Source organism: Anser anser (genome assembly GCF_964211835.1).
Source record: "Anser anser genome assembly, chromosome: 3".
Taxonomy (NCBI): Eukaryota; Metazoa; Chordata; class Aves; order Anseriformes; family Anatidae; genus Anser; species Anser anser.
Window position 1 is genome coordinate 32,423,251 of NC_139722.1, and position 16,573 is coordinate 32,439,823.

Below are 16,573 nucleotides of genomic sequence, written 5' to 3' on the forward strand. Positions count from 1 at the left end.
TCTTTGCCCAGTATACGAATTCTTTATTGTTTTGGTCATGTTTTCTATCTCTCAGATAGTTCCAAAGAGGTGGTAACCTAGACAAGGGGAGAACTGCTCTCTCCTGCGTGATTTCTCCCTGCCCTCCAGCAGCTCTACAGACCCAAAGGGCAAAGGCCAGTTGCCCTCCACAGTAAGGTGAAGCTATGGTGGGGCTACAAAATTGATGACTTTTATCTTAAGAGTGGCCAAGGTCTGTCATAGCATCAAACATCAATGACGTCTGTGTGAAATAGGAAAGTGAAAAAGTTTTCAGTCTCTGTAGGTACAGGTGGAAGAAGCCTTCATTTTTTCAGAGGCTCCCATGAGCAGACTGTGAAAGGGAAATAAAAAGTTCATGGAAAGTGGATGAAGTACTTAAATGAAGAGGAAAATGCAGGAAAGTGTTTCTGCATGTGTTTGTGTGAAACTTTGTGAAATCTGCTACTTCCTGAGATAAATTAATGTTGCCCATTGAATGATAGGCTGAATTAAATGAAAATGAGCAGGATGCTGAGTTTGAAGTCAACACAGATTATTAGTTATATGGAGACCTTGGTAGAAATATTTCAGTTAAAGATTTTTCGGAACAATTACCGTAGTTTAGGGGCATAATATTTTCAATGCAAGAGCAGAATTCATTGTGATTTGGCTGGAGCCAATTGCACCTGGAGCTCAGGATTGCCCGTGGAAGAGACTGGAAGTTCTCCTTGCTCAAGGGTAACCTGGAACCTTCCAAGTGGAGCTCAAAGGGCAATTCAAAGAATGCACAATGGAAGCTTTTCCAAACGGACCAAGCTGTTAAAAAATTTCACAAGATTTACATTACTTTGTAATGTTCATTTGCAAACCTAAGCTCTGTGAAGTCCGTCGTCTTTCAAGGGGAGTCTCAAAGATTTTATTCTGCTTAGAAGTTATGTAAAGCACACTGTTTACTTTGTGGTGAAAAGTAAGGTTTTGCTGGGTCAAAATATGTTATTATATTTTTGATACTAAGTAGTAGCGTTTTTCTGTTGAATGCATGAAGAATTTTATTTCTTCTTTTTTTCTGTGAGAATTTTAAATTCTTCTGTAGTCACGCAAGCAAAGGTGGCTAGAGACACCTTACTGAATATATGCTTAGCATACACTATCACAATCATTCTGGTCCACATTCCAACTATATAAAGGGTATTAATAACTCATTAATATAGGGCTGCAGCCCTTTTAAAGAGAAACAGTCACCAGTTTGCAGCTGAAGAAGAGACTTTCCTTCTTTGATGAGAATAGGCTTTTTGTATTCTGAAATAGTAATGGTCAAGTCAGACCATTTTTTGAGGAAAACTGCAAGGAAAGGCTTTGTGCTAGATTGTCATTCTAACTATCACTTTTTTTTTTTTCTATCTGCTTTTAGAGGCTGGCAACAAGAAATTAAAGAGCACGATACAGAGAAGCACAGAGACAGGAATGGCAGCAGAGATGAGAAGTCGTATGGTTCGACAACCAAGTCGAGAATCCACTGATGGTAGCATAAATAGTTACAGCTCTGAGGGCAAGTAAGTGGCATTAAAAATATCAGTAATGTGTGAAAAGTTTCTTCTCTTCTAAAGAAAACAGAATGTGAACAGAGGTCCCAACTTTGGCTGAAGGGGATAGCTCTGTGCATAGATTCTTCCTCTTGAGAAAATGTTAGCAAAACCGAACTAATCAGGCATGCAATACAAAGTCGTTGAAGACTGAAATTGAGAGGGGACTTCTGAGGGTTTCATATTTTCTCTGCCATCCTGTGAGGCATTTTGTTCATCAGAAGAGAACTGAATTCAGAGTGCATTATTCAAAACAAAACATAGGGGTAGTTTTTCTTTGAGTTGTGTTTGGATTAACTCAGAGTTAAACTTCAGACGTTGTGTGTAAATCCCTGTGATATGAAACTCTGCTCAGTAATACTGTACACAAAGAGTTTAGTTTGGAGTTGGTCCAAGTCTTTTATTGAGAATTGTAAAACCAGAGTCCAACTGCATCAGCTAAAATAAGCCACACAACTGTGGGTAGTGGGGCAGCTGTTTTCATTCACCTCTGGATGACTGTGTGAAGGGAAGGGGTAGAGAAAGAGAGATTAGGACTTCTTTGGCTTCATCTTTTTATATGCTTGCCTGACTGCCACAATTGCTAGTGGATCTTGGATTCTTACATTTTAAGAAGGATGAAGAGCCAGAGGCAACCATGATGGTGGGAAGGAGATGTGTAAATGTGCATTTTCTCCATCAAGAGACGATAGGGCATTACCTTTACCCTTCATCACTCCATCTTCCTTACTTTCTCTACACTGGACTGTCAGTCTGTAGGGCACCAGTCAATCACCATGGTGATGAAGGGCCAGGTAAATTGGACCACACTAATAAGGAAGCTGGGGACTGGCAGGTTAGCAATATGGGAGAGTTAGGAGACCAGCAGTGAAGGTGAGGACCTTTTGGTTTGTTAGAGCTACCAGCTCTTTTGGTTAATTCCTAATCCTCGAGATGCCTCAGCTTCATTTCCTGACTTAGTTTACACTTAACCTTAACCAATGACCCTGATCTCCACATCCCTATTCCATTCCCTGCAAGGGTAAAGAAACAGTGAGGCCAGTGAAGTGAGAAGAACAGCTGTATCTGACAGTGACTTACTCCAAAGGGAAGCCAGGGAGAATGAGCTAAAGGAGGCAGATAACAAAACCCAGGTTAAACAGTTAAATATGACTTGCTGCAGTGAAGGAAGAGAAGCATTCCTTTAACAGGATGCAATGCCATGGATAAAAGGGATACCAGACGGTTCTGCTCATCATGGAGCTGTACTTGGTGTCTTAGAAAACTTTTCTGAGGTCTTACATTTTTCTGTGCTTCTGTGATTTAGCTGTAGGTCATACCCTCGGGTGCTCTGTGAGCTTACTTGAATATGGTAGAACAGCATTAGTTTACAGCAGCTTTGGGTTTAGTTCACAGTGAAGGAAAAATGTTAAAAGTGGATATTCTCGTAAGAAAGATGACCAATAAACCAATCTTTTATTGTACAGTCGCTTCCCCCACATGCATCACTGTCTTATTTTTAGAACATGAGTTGGACACAAGTACAAGGTGGAGGGGAAGCTGCACAACTGCATGACATAATCAGCGGTGTATGCACTGTGCCACCCAATCCTAAAATCCTCTTCCTCCCTTCTTCTCCCGGCCATTTTTCAAACATTAGAAATGTCACATTTGACTTCAGATCTTATTGCTAGTGTGAGTACGAATTGGTTTTTGATAGCACCTTGTACTCAGACTTCCCCTGCATTTGTATGGCAAAGCTGTTTACTAGGTTTATACTTCCTTCCACGAGATTCCTATCAAAATCAGCAGGAGCTTGACCTTGGTTGCTTGAGTAGTATTTTGTGTGCAGTTCACTCTTACTGATAACAATTAGGAGGTGTTGATGTTGAATTTGCATGGACAATTTTTCCTTCCTTGTGAGTGTACTTTATGATACTGCCCTTAATTGCAGGCTCACCTAGTTAGTTTATTACAGTGTTATGCCTCATCCTGCATTTTGCAATACCAATGAGATAAATAACTTAGCTGAGATCACACAGTCCTACAGTGGATACCCCAGGTATCACATTATGTTCTTCTGCTTGAGCCATAACTGGAATTTAATGAGTTGCAATTAATGCACATTAAGGTGAATGGAGTACTCACACCCTTCATTAATATTTGTATGGTTAGAAGTGTCTGAAGAATGAGAACACTCGGAAGTGAAGATTTTCAATGCTAGTAATTCCCCACCAAAATGTACCAGGCATTTAGGGGAAAAAGGCCAAAGAAACAAACAAGAAACCAATCCTAGCAGCAGCAAGAGTGAATGGGAAGCACCGCTGGGCAGAGGAGCAGGCTGGGTGTCTTGTCAGGCAGGGCTCAGGACTTGAACCTGCACCTTGGTGTTAAGTGACTGCCATTACCAGTGGGCTTATGGCTGAACTGAAGGCCTCCAGGTTCTCCTCTTCCATCTAAAGAAACCTTAAATAAGATTTCTTTAAACTTCTGTGAAAAGCATACCTTTAGGAAAATCAGAGTTTTCTAATGAGAAGTACAATGCTGATATTTTCTGGCCAGTGTTAGTTACAGGCAGTCTGTATGTTCATGGAAACATTAAGAGTAGTTAGTCTTGAAGAGAAGCATGGACATCTTGTACTCAACTAACCAGGGTTTGCAGAGAATTTTTACTGTGAATTGAATGGATCACGTAAATCTGATGTGTGGAAATCAAAGCTTTTCACGCGAGGTGCTTTAATTAGGAAGTTTTGTTACTGTGTTCTTGAGTCTAATAGGGAATTACCTTTGAGAGAGAAGCAGATGCAGAATGCTGGCTGGTGCGTTGGGTAAGACGCTATCTAGACTTAGTTCAAAGTCTTCTTCTGTTCCTCCTAATTGTGATGAGAAAGTTGAAGCTGAGTTTTCCCACCATGGATCATTCTCCCTCCTTTTTTTTTTTTTGTTTTTTTGTTTGTTTCTTTGTTTCTTTGTTTCTTTGTTCTGTTATTCTTTGGAGAGAACATATGTATTGGGAAAAAAAATATGTATTGGGAAAAAAAAAAAAGTGGAGATTCTGGAATACAAGAAAGCAGCTTGGAAAAGCGTGTGTATTCTATGTTGTTGCATTGCATTTCAGTCCTGAAAGAGGGATGGGCATTCGCTGTAAATCCAGATGTGGCTACCAAAATATTTGGCTAGGGAGCGGCATTAGGTTTAGGTCTCATCCACACTAGCACTATTTGCCAGTTTATGATTTCATTAAACAGCTGCAACAATCAGATTAATTTAGCATATGCATTGGTTTTCCCTGTTTATCTTAACTGATGCGGATGGCCTTTGGATGTATGTATTACAAAATAAATCAAGCATTCAGGAATGAGTAATAGGCTCCTAAATTTCATGAGGCTTTTTATGTTCTGCCATACGAGGTCACTCATAGTTTATTCACCTGTCAGGCTCTTTGCTGCTCCTGGAGAGCTCCTTAGCAAGAACTACTTGTATGAACTACTTTTGTTCCACATGCAGAATTTCACTTTACTTCTTTGGGGTCCTTGGGAGATAGCTCATTTCTGTTGCTGCAGAGCAGTTTGTGGTTGCATGTCCTGAGCTGCTCACCTTGTGTAAGAAGTACTTTTTGGGTAGATACTGTAGGACAATGGAAATTAATCCTGTTCTTATGCTTAACCAGCTTTTATTTTCCTTCAGCTTAATATTTCCTGGAGTACGGCTGGGTGCTGACAGTCAGTTTAGTGATTTCCTTGATGGACTTGGACCTGCACAGTTAGTAGGCCGGCAAACGCTAGCAACCCCTGCCATGGGTAAGAATAATATGTTCTCCTATGTTAGATGCATAATTAGCCAATAATTATCACACACACTGCGAGACTACAGCACCAAAAAGACTTTTACAAAGTGGCTTCCTTCACTGTAAACACAAAAGTCACTGGTATACCTAGCATGCTAGCATCCAGAATGGAAGGAAAAAAGTATTTGCGCTATATGGAGGTGTCTGCTAATCTCATTTGCAATTTGAAGATAGGGGGTTCAGTTTCCTTCCCACTCAAAAGTTATTCTGGGTTTTCCAGTTGTAGCTCACTGCAAAATCTCAGCTGTTCAAGGTTTATATTTGCCACAGATTATACTGAATGTGATGGACAGTTTCTTGACAAACTCTGCTTGTCCAAGCTTAGTTCATCCTGAAGTAACCCCAGAATTTGAAACTTCAGCCCACATTTGCAATGCCCAGTAATCAGCTGCTGATAAAGCCAGTGCTTCTAATGGAGGAGACAAAATCCTTTTCTACAGCAGCTGCCTGGAACTATCAGTGATCTTCTCTGTACTCCAAACCAGTCTGGATTTCCCTATAGTAGCATTAGTTTTATCTTGGTAATGAATAGGCTATGAGTGTATGTGCTGTGCAACGGCACAGTGCTGTGTATGTATCTTTGGAAAGGTTTGATAATTTTTTGCTCATACTTGAGCAATTCTTAGGAATGCTTCACATATTACATGTTTAGGATGATAAGTGAGGAATACTTGATCCACGCCTGCAACAATGCTGGAAATCATAAGTGGCCAGTGCTTTAGTACAGCGCTCTCATAAGAGTCAGCTTCAGGGAGGGTTACTGAGATGCTGCTAAAAAAGAGGAAAAAGAGACAGAAAAACTGTAAAGGAGTGTGTCCCTCTGCCAACTCATGAGCAGAAGGAGACAGACTTCCTTGATGCTTTGAATATCCTGTAAAGCAAGAGTTGCTGTATAAGTCCAGATAACTGCTACTTGCTTAATGCATTAATAAGCACCAAAGTTATTAAATACACTTATTCTGTAATTTGAAAGAGAAGATAATTGATAGACTATCTGCCCAATAAAAATCTAAATGGCTCTGTTGGTATAAGGATCTAGATTTCCTTCATCTCTTGATTTTAATCTAAATATTTTTCTGCAGGTGACTTGAGTAATACATTTATTTTCACTTCTTAGAACCGTTTTATTTACTGAATGCTCAGGTTTCAGCCCCCAAAAAGCACTTTGTCATGCTTTTTAACAATTTTCAGAAGCTTTTCTACATGCAGTTGCCAGTGATGACTGGAAAACGTTTGTATTGTTGCTCCCCCTTCTGGTTGCCTGTAGCATGTTTTTATTTGGATGTGCGATCCTAAGATGTGGTCTTAAAACATCTTGGAATTTTCCTTTAGACTGCTTTTAGCACAACACAGAGCTCTGTTTATTCAAGGTAAGTCTGATAGCTAGAAATATTCCCTGCTTCTCTGTCATACCTCAAGTATCAGGGTATAAACACTGCTTCAATCTACCATTAGACAAGCATGTGAAAATCTCATGCCAGGTTAATTTCAAAATGCTGTATTTCTAAATCTGAAATCCCAAATTATGTAGTTCAGGACTGTCTATTTTGGGGTTTTGCTTTGTTTTAAGAAATTCAGAGTTTACATCTCAAATACAGCCATACTCAGCTGTGGCATGGATATATGGATAGTTCATTTATTTGCACAGGTTTCACACAGCTCATGTGTCAAATTGTGTATTTTTGATTCTAAGTGGTGTATTAGATATCTACCCAGCTAATTCCCTAATATACAAAATCACAGAGATGTAATACTTTGAACTGTGGTTAAGGTAACTTTTCTTGTATTTTATTTGTCTCAGACTAAAGCCCTTTCCTTTTTATGTAAGAAATATCTCGTCAGAACTCAGCAGTTTGAATGGTGGCAAAAGCAAGCTATTATTTTAGCATGTTGCATTATTTTATTCAGACTGAAAATGGGCATGGAACATTGATAAAAACAGGAGAATTCTCACCCTTGTACTTGTTAGAGGCCTTTGCAGAAGACGACTTCTTTTAAGTCCCTATGAGGCTAGGGCATCGTCCTCTGACTATACACCTCATCCAGTTGGTGTACCTGCCTTACACTGGGGGTCCAGTCAGACAATTGTAGTTGCAGAGGGTTTCAAAGTTAAATTCTATCAGCAGTTCTCCTTCCTGTTATATCAGACAAGGAACCTTTGCACTGCCATCTCTTGTATCTCAGCTTGGAGGTAGAAACTTCCAGCTGAGGGGATATCTGAACATGAGTTTGGGTTTTAGGATGTCTGGGCATGGGATCACTGCCAGGGCACTGTGTGTCAGTGACTGGCACACTGGGGCAGCAGTCCTGGGTAGGAAGTCTCTAAATAATTCACAGTGCAAAATCAAAAGTATGGTGGTGATACTGAAGTGTTGCTATAAATTTGCTTGTCCCCATGGATCAGAAATACTGAGCTCAGGTATAAAATGTACATGAAGAGAGGGCATATTGCTAAGTATGTATCTTTCAGTAGTGGGTTAAGGATGGAGAAATTTAAGGGAACAGGAGGAGAGGTGACAAGCACACTAATGCAGAAGACTAGTACCACACCAGTCTGTTTCCCACTCTTATGCCCTATCTCCCAGGCTGTTCTGCTTCTTTAAAATGCAAGCTTCTTTTTTCTCCCTCTCAGGTGATATCCAGATTGGCATGGTGGACAAAAAGGGTCAGTTAGAAGTAGAAGTCATAAGAGCCCGTGGCCTCACGCAAAAACCTGGCTCCAAATCTACCCCAGGTAAGGGACAAATAGACAATATATGAACAGAAAACAAGAATATGAAGTATGCAGATAAGTGGAGACTGGGGACTTTTAAGCTCCTCATTTGATATAACTGCATTTGGTTGGTTTGCTTTTTAACAAAGAATGTGTGTATGGATATGTCCTTGCTACCAATGTCCACTTCTTACCACCTTGCATCTACTAATTGCTTGCTACCTTCCAAAGAACGATTTTCAGCAACTCAAAATCCATTCTGGAAGGAACATTTGCAGAAATATTTCCATGTATTTAGGCAAGTCATATCTCTCAGAGAGGCTTTGTTGATGTAGATGAAGTCCTTTGTGTTTGTTCCACATCAAAACAAGAAATGGAGAACAGATGAATGTGCTTTGAACAAGCAATTTAGCAGACCCACATGCCATGGTCTTCTGTGTGCAGCAGTACTTGGAGAAGCTTGCAGGTGATGCTAGTGCCGGTGTCAACAACCTGTGTAATGAAAGAAATTTAATTGTAACATTTTATAAGGACATTTTTGAGTCCTATTTATTTACAGAAATCTGTCTCGGAAGAGGTTTATAATCACCACTACAACCACTGCTTTACTGTAACACGTAGAATAGTTGTTTTAGATAATGTTTTGGCAAAATGGTACTTCACAACCTACTCAGGAGCTGAAGATGAAGGAGTCAGTGTTATCTGAATGACTTAGTTTTAAATATTCCTTTCAATGAAATATCAAAGTCTTCTGTTTCAGTGTATCTCTGACCTCTGAACATTCATAGAGACTCCAGATTCTCTAGCAGTGACAATTAATTCCTGGGAAAGGAAGACAGTAGAATGACAGGTGTGAAAAACAATTGTTATTAGTAACATCTTGGATCATAAAATTCAAGATTTATAAAAATTGATTTGATACCTTATGGTCTGTGTCATTTATTTAGTGAACGTAATTGCATTCAGATTATACAGTGAGGATAGCATGTGTCATGTTCTTTCTACTCAGTTTCCTTCTATGGCCTTTGTCCTTCAGCTCAGATATGCAGTGTAGAAGTTTTTAAGTTCAAACACAAAATTTGTGATGTTCTGTTTGCAGCTCCATATGTCAAAGTGTATTTATTGGAAAATGGAGCGTGTATAGCTAAGAAGAAGACAAGGATTGCACGGAAGACCCTTGATCCTTTGTACCAACAGACACTGGTTTTTGATGAAAGCCCACAGGGTAAAGTCCTTCAGGTCAGTTGCTTCTTAATCCCATTTTAGGCTATCATTTGGTAAAGCACTTGTATGTTTACTTAAGTTTAAGCAATATACGTAAACCCATTCCAACTCGCTAAGCATTTAATTTTATAAATACCAGCAAACACATCCTTGTGGCTTGTGGTTTCAGACCTGTGAAATGTCTGGCTGTATTAAACATTTCTCTTTTGTTGACTCTCGCTCCTGTCCTGCCATTACGTTTTCCCGCAAGAGGGAGAAATCATTCACCCTTAAGAATAACATTTTCCTTACAATACACATCATGAAATACAGCAGGAGTGATCATGGCTTTTAGGGCAAGGCTGAACCTGTATTTTATGTTCTTTCAGGTAATAGTTTGGGGAGACTATGGCCGAATGGATCACAAATGCTTCATGGGAGTTGCCCAGATCCTTCTGGAGGAACTGGATCTGTCCAGTGTGGTAATAGGCTGGTATAAATTATTTCCACCTTCATCACTAGTGGATCCAACCTTGACTCCCCTGACACGCAGGGCCTCCCAGTCATCTCTGGAAAGCTCAACTGGGCCTCCCTGTATTAGGTCATAGTAGCAGGTGCTGTCTAATAAAAACACCACCCAGGATAACGATTGGAACCAGATACTCACACGATCAAAAAACGCTGTTGGAGAGAGACAATCACTTCTGTTTTTGCTTGTAGTAGTTATCCAAAAATATGTCTGAGTTGTTTGTTGAGAGACAGCTTACATTGACAGAACAAAAATATATCACGTATGGCCAATCTATTAGCAACTATCACTGATGCTTATATTGATCCAAAAACAAACAAACAAAGAGAAAGAGGGACCTTTAGATTCAAATTAAGTCAAATATGAGCCAAACTGGAAGCTCTCACTCTGTTAACAATGTTGTATTTCTTCACCTTTTGACAGAGCCCTCAAGCAGTGTTAACTTCCTGGTGTTTCAGCAGTTTTTCTGTACTTGTTACTTCCACTAGTTTTTTGCCATGTGATTCTGCTAGTTTTGTAGAAGTCCTCACAACGCTAACAGAGACCCTTCCTTTCTTTTTCTAAACCAAACAAAACAAACCAAAAGGGCTGAAGCATATCTCTGTAAGCATCGTTAAAGTGTTCAACAGCCACAGTTACAATTCCAGCAAGTTCAAATCGTTTCTCGGTTCTGGTGCTTCAAAGTCTCTCATGTGGGAACCCAGAACAAATGACCGATCGAGGTTATATTCTTAAAAATAACTAATCATCACAGTGCCACTTTTTCTTTGTAAAATAAAAGCAGATATGTTTGCATTATATATAATAACTTTTATGTTTATGATGTTTTGCATGGAAGAATTTTGAAGATTTCTGCAACTAATGCTGGGGACTGGTATAAAGCAGCTTTAGTCTTAATTTTTGACATTGAATATGTTACTGGTAATGCAGTTTTCCTCCTAGAAATGGAGACGAAATATTTACGTTTCTGTGTATAAATGTATATTTGACTTCCCAAAATGTTGACCAGGAATGGATTGAGCATATGACACTTTCAGCTGTACCCAGGCTTCTCTGATGTGTGTCGCTTCAGACGCACTTGTCTGCCCTGGATAGAGCATGGTATGAGTTGTTCAGTGTTTCACTGGAAATTCCAGTTGAAATATTCTGCACTTACTAATGTTTTTATCAAATTTTAGTTTACATTTCTTTGAGATTGATGCAAGCACAAAGCTTGATTTTTTAACGCAAGATATCTTACTTTTTGGAGAAAAAAAAAAGTCAAAATTCAATTTGCTTTTTATTCATTTGAGTTCTTCTTGGCCTTGAAATCCCTTGTGATATTCTGTAAATGTGCTAAAAACTGCAGATTCTGCAGGTGCATTGATATGTTTCCCCTCCTTTTACAGGCCATTCAATTTTGTGATCACACAAATAGAGCAGCATGACTTGGAACTGTTCAAAGCTGCATGCACGTTTTGTAAAAAGAGATGAAAAAGGTTATTTAATAATGTATGTTAGTTCCACATAGGCCAGCTTGTATGTTGCATGTACTTGTACAGTTTGCTCGTAATTACTATACTGAAGTAACCAAGAAATCTAAGCCATCCATTTTTCTTATAGACATTTTGCAGGTTTTAGCCAGGCTAGGTCTGTGAGTCTGGTGCTAAATGTCTATAGATGGACTTTATTTTTTACCCTATGGAAAACGTGATGTAGTACGGACCAAATTCCTTCTAATAAATATTTTGGTGTAGATTCCTACTGTGGGGCTGTAACACATGTAGAAACTGTGTACACACTAGGTTTTAATTCATAGACATACTGCCTGCACCAAGTGAACTATTTATTATTACTCAACACGTCGGAATTACTCTGCCCATCTTTCCGTAGGGCGCAGATTAATTACTGCTCGACCTGCTGAGCAGGAAGAACTCAAGTATTGGTGCACTACTACTAGATCCTGTTCTGTCTTAGTGGCCAAAAAACAACTAGTTATAATTCGATAGTATCTTTCTATTTTGACCACTTGTCTTAACACTCCCCTGTGCTTTTAAATGAACTTCCAACTCATGTTATGTAAACATGTTTAATAAAATTTCCTTTTCATGTCCAGTGTAGTAGTTGTGCTCTCTGTATGTTCTGAGGTTCATCTGTGATTCTGCTCGCTGCAGGACTGTGTGAAATGTGTTAAGGAACAGTAAAATGATAAGTGATTTCTATGGTTCTTTTGATCGATGTAATAGTGTATGTTGAAATCTGGGGCCAGAAACTGAGGTCTGGTGAAAGTCGTGTTTGGTTGGCTGCCTTTTCACCGTGGAAGGAGCCAAATTGTGCTCTCATTCATCGAAGCAGGCAAAATGAAGTCAGTTAGCCAAATTACAATCTGGTGAAATCCAATCAGTTTACTTGTGCTGAACGATGCCGTGTCTGCTTGCACTAGGTCAGTGGGGCAGTACGTGTCAGAGCCAGACACCAGCTCTGTATTTGGTGTGTGACAAGCCTTTAAGACGTGTGAACAACTTCTGAACTTTTGCACTCTTTAAACCCAGAAAAATGCCATTGTACTGTAATGCCACGATGGATCCTGCTGTATAGACATTTACTTGAGAGCAGAATTTGGCACTAAATTTTATTAGAGAATCAAAGATTATGTATGTTGTTTGATTTTAGTTTTCCATGTCCCACAGATACCTGATCACAACTGAAAAATAACATAAAGACAATATTGCCTCACTTTGAACACTTTTGTTTATTACTTTATTTAACTGAATACATGGTTAAGCTACTGAAAAAAAAAAAAGGATAATTAAACATGGTAAATCTCTGAGAAAAGGCATGTTATATCTCTGCTTCTGTGTGGTGGGAGTGATCTGTTTACATATACAATTTGTTATACTATTGCAAAAACCCTTAGTTTCATAAATCTCGTAGCTTTGTGTCTGAAACTAGGATACCTCTCCCATTATGATCCTGAGTAATAAATAAAGTTTAGCATATCTGATCCCCCCTAGAGCACAGAAAATGTAACAGCAAAAGAACACCTTGAACAACTTCATTTCGGGTTCTGGATGAACAGGAGTCACACATGGACAAAGTTCAGGACAGAAGCAATAAACTGCACTAGGACAGATAAGTTATGTGATAGTCTCCTTTTCCAGGGACTGCTGCTTTTTAAATACTCATTGCTGATTGCTGTGCTACAAAGATGGGTCAGCTTTTAGTTCCCTCCTGCTTTTCCCTTGAGAATACAGTACTGCGCTACACGCGATGTGCAGAAGACCAAAGATACTAAACTTAAAATCCCTGACATATAACCAGAAAGTTAGTTTCCCTGTGATGAACAGATGTTCTAAATCTTATATTGAAATGCAAATGTAGTGTCCCTCTTTCTGGTAGGAGAAAAAGCTTTTGACCTTGACCATTGTGTTAGAGAGCCATCAGAACTTCTCTGAGTTGGTAGGACAACCCAGCGCTTCTTGGTCTCCTTCCTTCATAATTCACAGAGAAATGACACATTCACTTTCATTGCCTATTTTCAGTAACAAATGACACTCCTGAAAGTTGACTTCAGCCCAGGTAGAGAGTTGGGGTTGTTCGGCCTGGAGAAGAGAAGACTCTGGGGAGACCTTATAGTGGCCTTCCAGTACCTAAAGGAAGCCTACAGGAAAACTGGGGAGGGACTCTTTGTCAGGGAAAGGACAAAGGGTAATGGTTCTAAACTAAAGGAGGATAGATTTAGATTAGATATAAGGAAGAAACTCTTCACTCTGAGAGTGGTGAGGCCCTGGCACAGGTTGCCCGAAGAAGCTGTGGATGCCCCACCCCTGGAGGTGTTCAAGGCCAGGCTGGATGGGGCTTTGGGCAAGCTGGTCTGGTGGGAGGGCTCCCTGCCCATGGTGTTGGAACTGGGTGATCTTCAAGGTCCCTTCCAACCCAAACCATTCTGTGATTCTATGATTCTCAGATGAAGAAAAGTTCAGAGTGGACCTTCAGTGGATGTTCTATGCCATCCAGGATTCTACTAATAGCCACTAACTTGTCCTGTATGAAGTCAGCAGCTCTACCTGTGGTTGTTTTCTGCTCCCATGCAGTCACTACTCTACTGTTGACAGCCCACATAACTCTAGCAAAAAAAGCTGTGGGCTTCATACTCTTCTTTTGCAATAAGTGAAGAAATTCATGCCTAACAGCAAAGTTGTTCTTTCTTTAAAGCCCCACATGCTCATTCCATGTTAACCACAATGTAATTCTCCAAACATGGAAGAAAATAATTTGAAATAAAGTAGATTGTTGTTAAAGTATGTGGTTTTCAATTCAGGCAATGAGTATTCTGGCCATCTTGAGTGATCAAGAACACCACCAAAGTCTATCAAGAAAAAGAAGAATCTTGATTAATACCTCACTCCCAGCCCTGCCACTTCTCTCTAGGAGGAAAATAAAACGCCCAGCTTATAGAATCATAGAATAGTTTGGGTCAGAAGCAACCTTTGAAGATCATCTAGTCCAACTCCCCTGCTATAAGCAGGAACATCTTCTTCTATATCAGGTTGCTTGGGTCATGTATATATTTTCTCAGAGGCTGTATGTATGACCATGTATGCTGGGAGTTGTTAAATATCATGTTTATAAAAGATGTGTATGGCAGGCATGTCAATATAGATCAAATCTTCATCCAGGTTTTATGATCTGGATTTGTCCTTCCTGAGGTGCCAGAGATAGGAAGGGAAGCTGCCCTTACTCCTTCGGGAGTACAGCTGCTGACAATGATTAAGCCCCTGAATACACAGCCTGATATCTATGAAATGGTCAGGTTCTTCCTTGTAGTTGGGATGATTTAAAGCCCTAGGGGAACATCAGGACATAAAACCTTGGTCATTCTGCCTTGTTGGGTCAAAACATCTAATGCTCAACACCAGCAGTACCTGAGGAAAAGGATAAGAAGTTGACAGATTCAGTAGACTACAACATATTGATACAGCAATTCAGGTAAGGTGAATTTTGTCTCATCTAGTACAAGAAAGGCATCCTTGAGAGCTGAGTTTTTTAGAGGTTTCAGTGGCTCTCTGCTAGAAGTGAGTTAGCTAAGGGCTTCACAGAATCCCATGGGTGGCCTCTGGAAAAATTACCTTCAAAAAGAAGTGATGAGCAGAAGTTGACTACTGTAATGTTCCTCAGACAATTCAGAATTATTTGTTCTGATTGCCTTTAACATGTTTTACAATTTCAGAGTGCTTCTATAATGCAGTTAGAAATTAGTTAGTTACAGTGTTGGCCTGTTTGGTAAAAAAATGGGTACACAATGAAAAGCTGTATGATATTACCATCTGCATGGCTTTTCACTATGTCTGCAACAATTCATTTAGGTCAAGATTTAGTCATTTTCATATTTCCTTCTCATTTTTATCGGTGGGATGTAGGTTTCTGGGTGACTTTGAGAACCTAGGTCCCTGCAATTGGATTTTTTGATGAATAAACTGGGGATAGGTGCAATTCCCTTTTTCAGAGATATCACATAAATATGAAAACAGCAGAAGATAAATGTGGAAAAAAAGTAGTTGTGAAGTGCTCAGACACTGAAGTGACATAACTATCCCATTTTCTTGTCTTTTTTTTTTTTTTTTTTCTCACTGGCAAGTCTCGGGAAGCAATATCTTCCATACTGAAACTTGTCACAACATTTTAGCTACAGCCAAATAACAATTCCTGAGCCACACACCTAAGCAGGACACTGCTGTCCTCTTCAGTTTATGCAATCCTCTATTCAACAAGTCTATCATACAGACAATGTCTATTGTCCCAGTCTCATCCTGTCCAGGCAGTACCTCCAGCACTATCACCTCTACATTTTCAGTATCTCCACTTTGTCTTTAGTTGTTGTTGTCTGGTCTCACATCCCTAGGCTGTTTGGTGACAGGACATCTCTACAGAATAATGCTGCTCATGTATATGCTACATCACTAAAAATAGAGATGGAAAAATCCCATTTAGAACAAGTTACATAGTCATACAAGGGTCAGTAAGACAGTCCTAGGTGCTTTAAAGAAATCTTGTAACAAAATTTACCCCCCAAAATTAAAATTTGCAAGCCCAGCAAATATAGTAAAGCAAAGCTTCAATTAAATGTTACGAAGTGTTCTTAAAAGATTCCCAGAGAAGGCAGTGCAAGAGCTTGGAGAGTATAGTGAGGGAGAAGCGAAGGAAAGAAATGATGTTTCTGTTCACTTGGGGGACAAAAGAGGAAGACCCAAGAGAAAAAAAAATAATATATATATATATATATATAAGGCATAGCTATTTAGCTCCTCACGTATTTTTGACTGAGAGCTCCAAAAAGAAGTATTCCCACAGCCACTATTTGGGCCAGCCCCTGAAGGTCTCACAGATGGCGGTGAATTTCTTCCTGAAGTTCATTGCATCAGTAGCTCATTACATCAGTATTGGAAACAGTCTAGTGGCAGCCAGCATCTTTTCGAAAGGATAAGATTGTGCACTGTTTTCCTCTCTGATGGGTAACTCTCTAGAAGTTAACCAGGAGAGGGAAATGAAGTTGATGGCACAAATAATCTTTGATTTGCTCTATACCCAGTCTCTAGTTGGCACATAATAGCTGTAATTGCTGAGAATAGGGAGTATCAGCAGCCTTCTCACAGGCAGCCTAAGAATGGCTTGTTGACTTTTTTGCTTCTTTTTACCTAGTATGAAAAAGGCCCTAAGGTTTGAGAGCTGTGGCACACTAC

At 39.6% G+C, this 16,573-nt stretch overlaps 1 protein-coding gene across 50 annotated transcripts in view; it reads left to right on the forward strand.

The window, feature by feature from the left end:
• The window catches only part of RIMS1 (regulating synaptic membrane exocytosis 1), a 317,413-nt gene extending 305,467 nt beyond the window's left edge, over positions 1-11,946 (forward strand). For all 50 annotated transcript variants that reach the window (XM_083830868.1, XM_083830867.1, XM_083830840.1 and 47 more), the window contains 5 exons: positions 1,412-1,553; positions 5,250-5,362; positions 8,042-8,143; positions 9,222-9,361; positions 9,715-11,946. In XM_083830868.1, the coding sequence (XP_083686994.1) occupies positions 1,412-1,553; positions 5,250-5,362; positions 8,042-8,143; positions 9,222-9,361; positions 9,715-9,933 (716 nt within the window). In that variant the 3' untranslated portion in view covers positions 9,934-11,946. The remainder of the gene's footprint in view (positions 1-1,411; positions 1,554-5,249; positions 5,363-8,041; positions 8,144-9,221; positions 9,362-9,714) is intronic.
• The last annotated feature ends 4,627 nt before the right edge of the window (positions 11,947-16,573 follow it).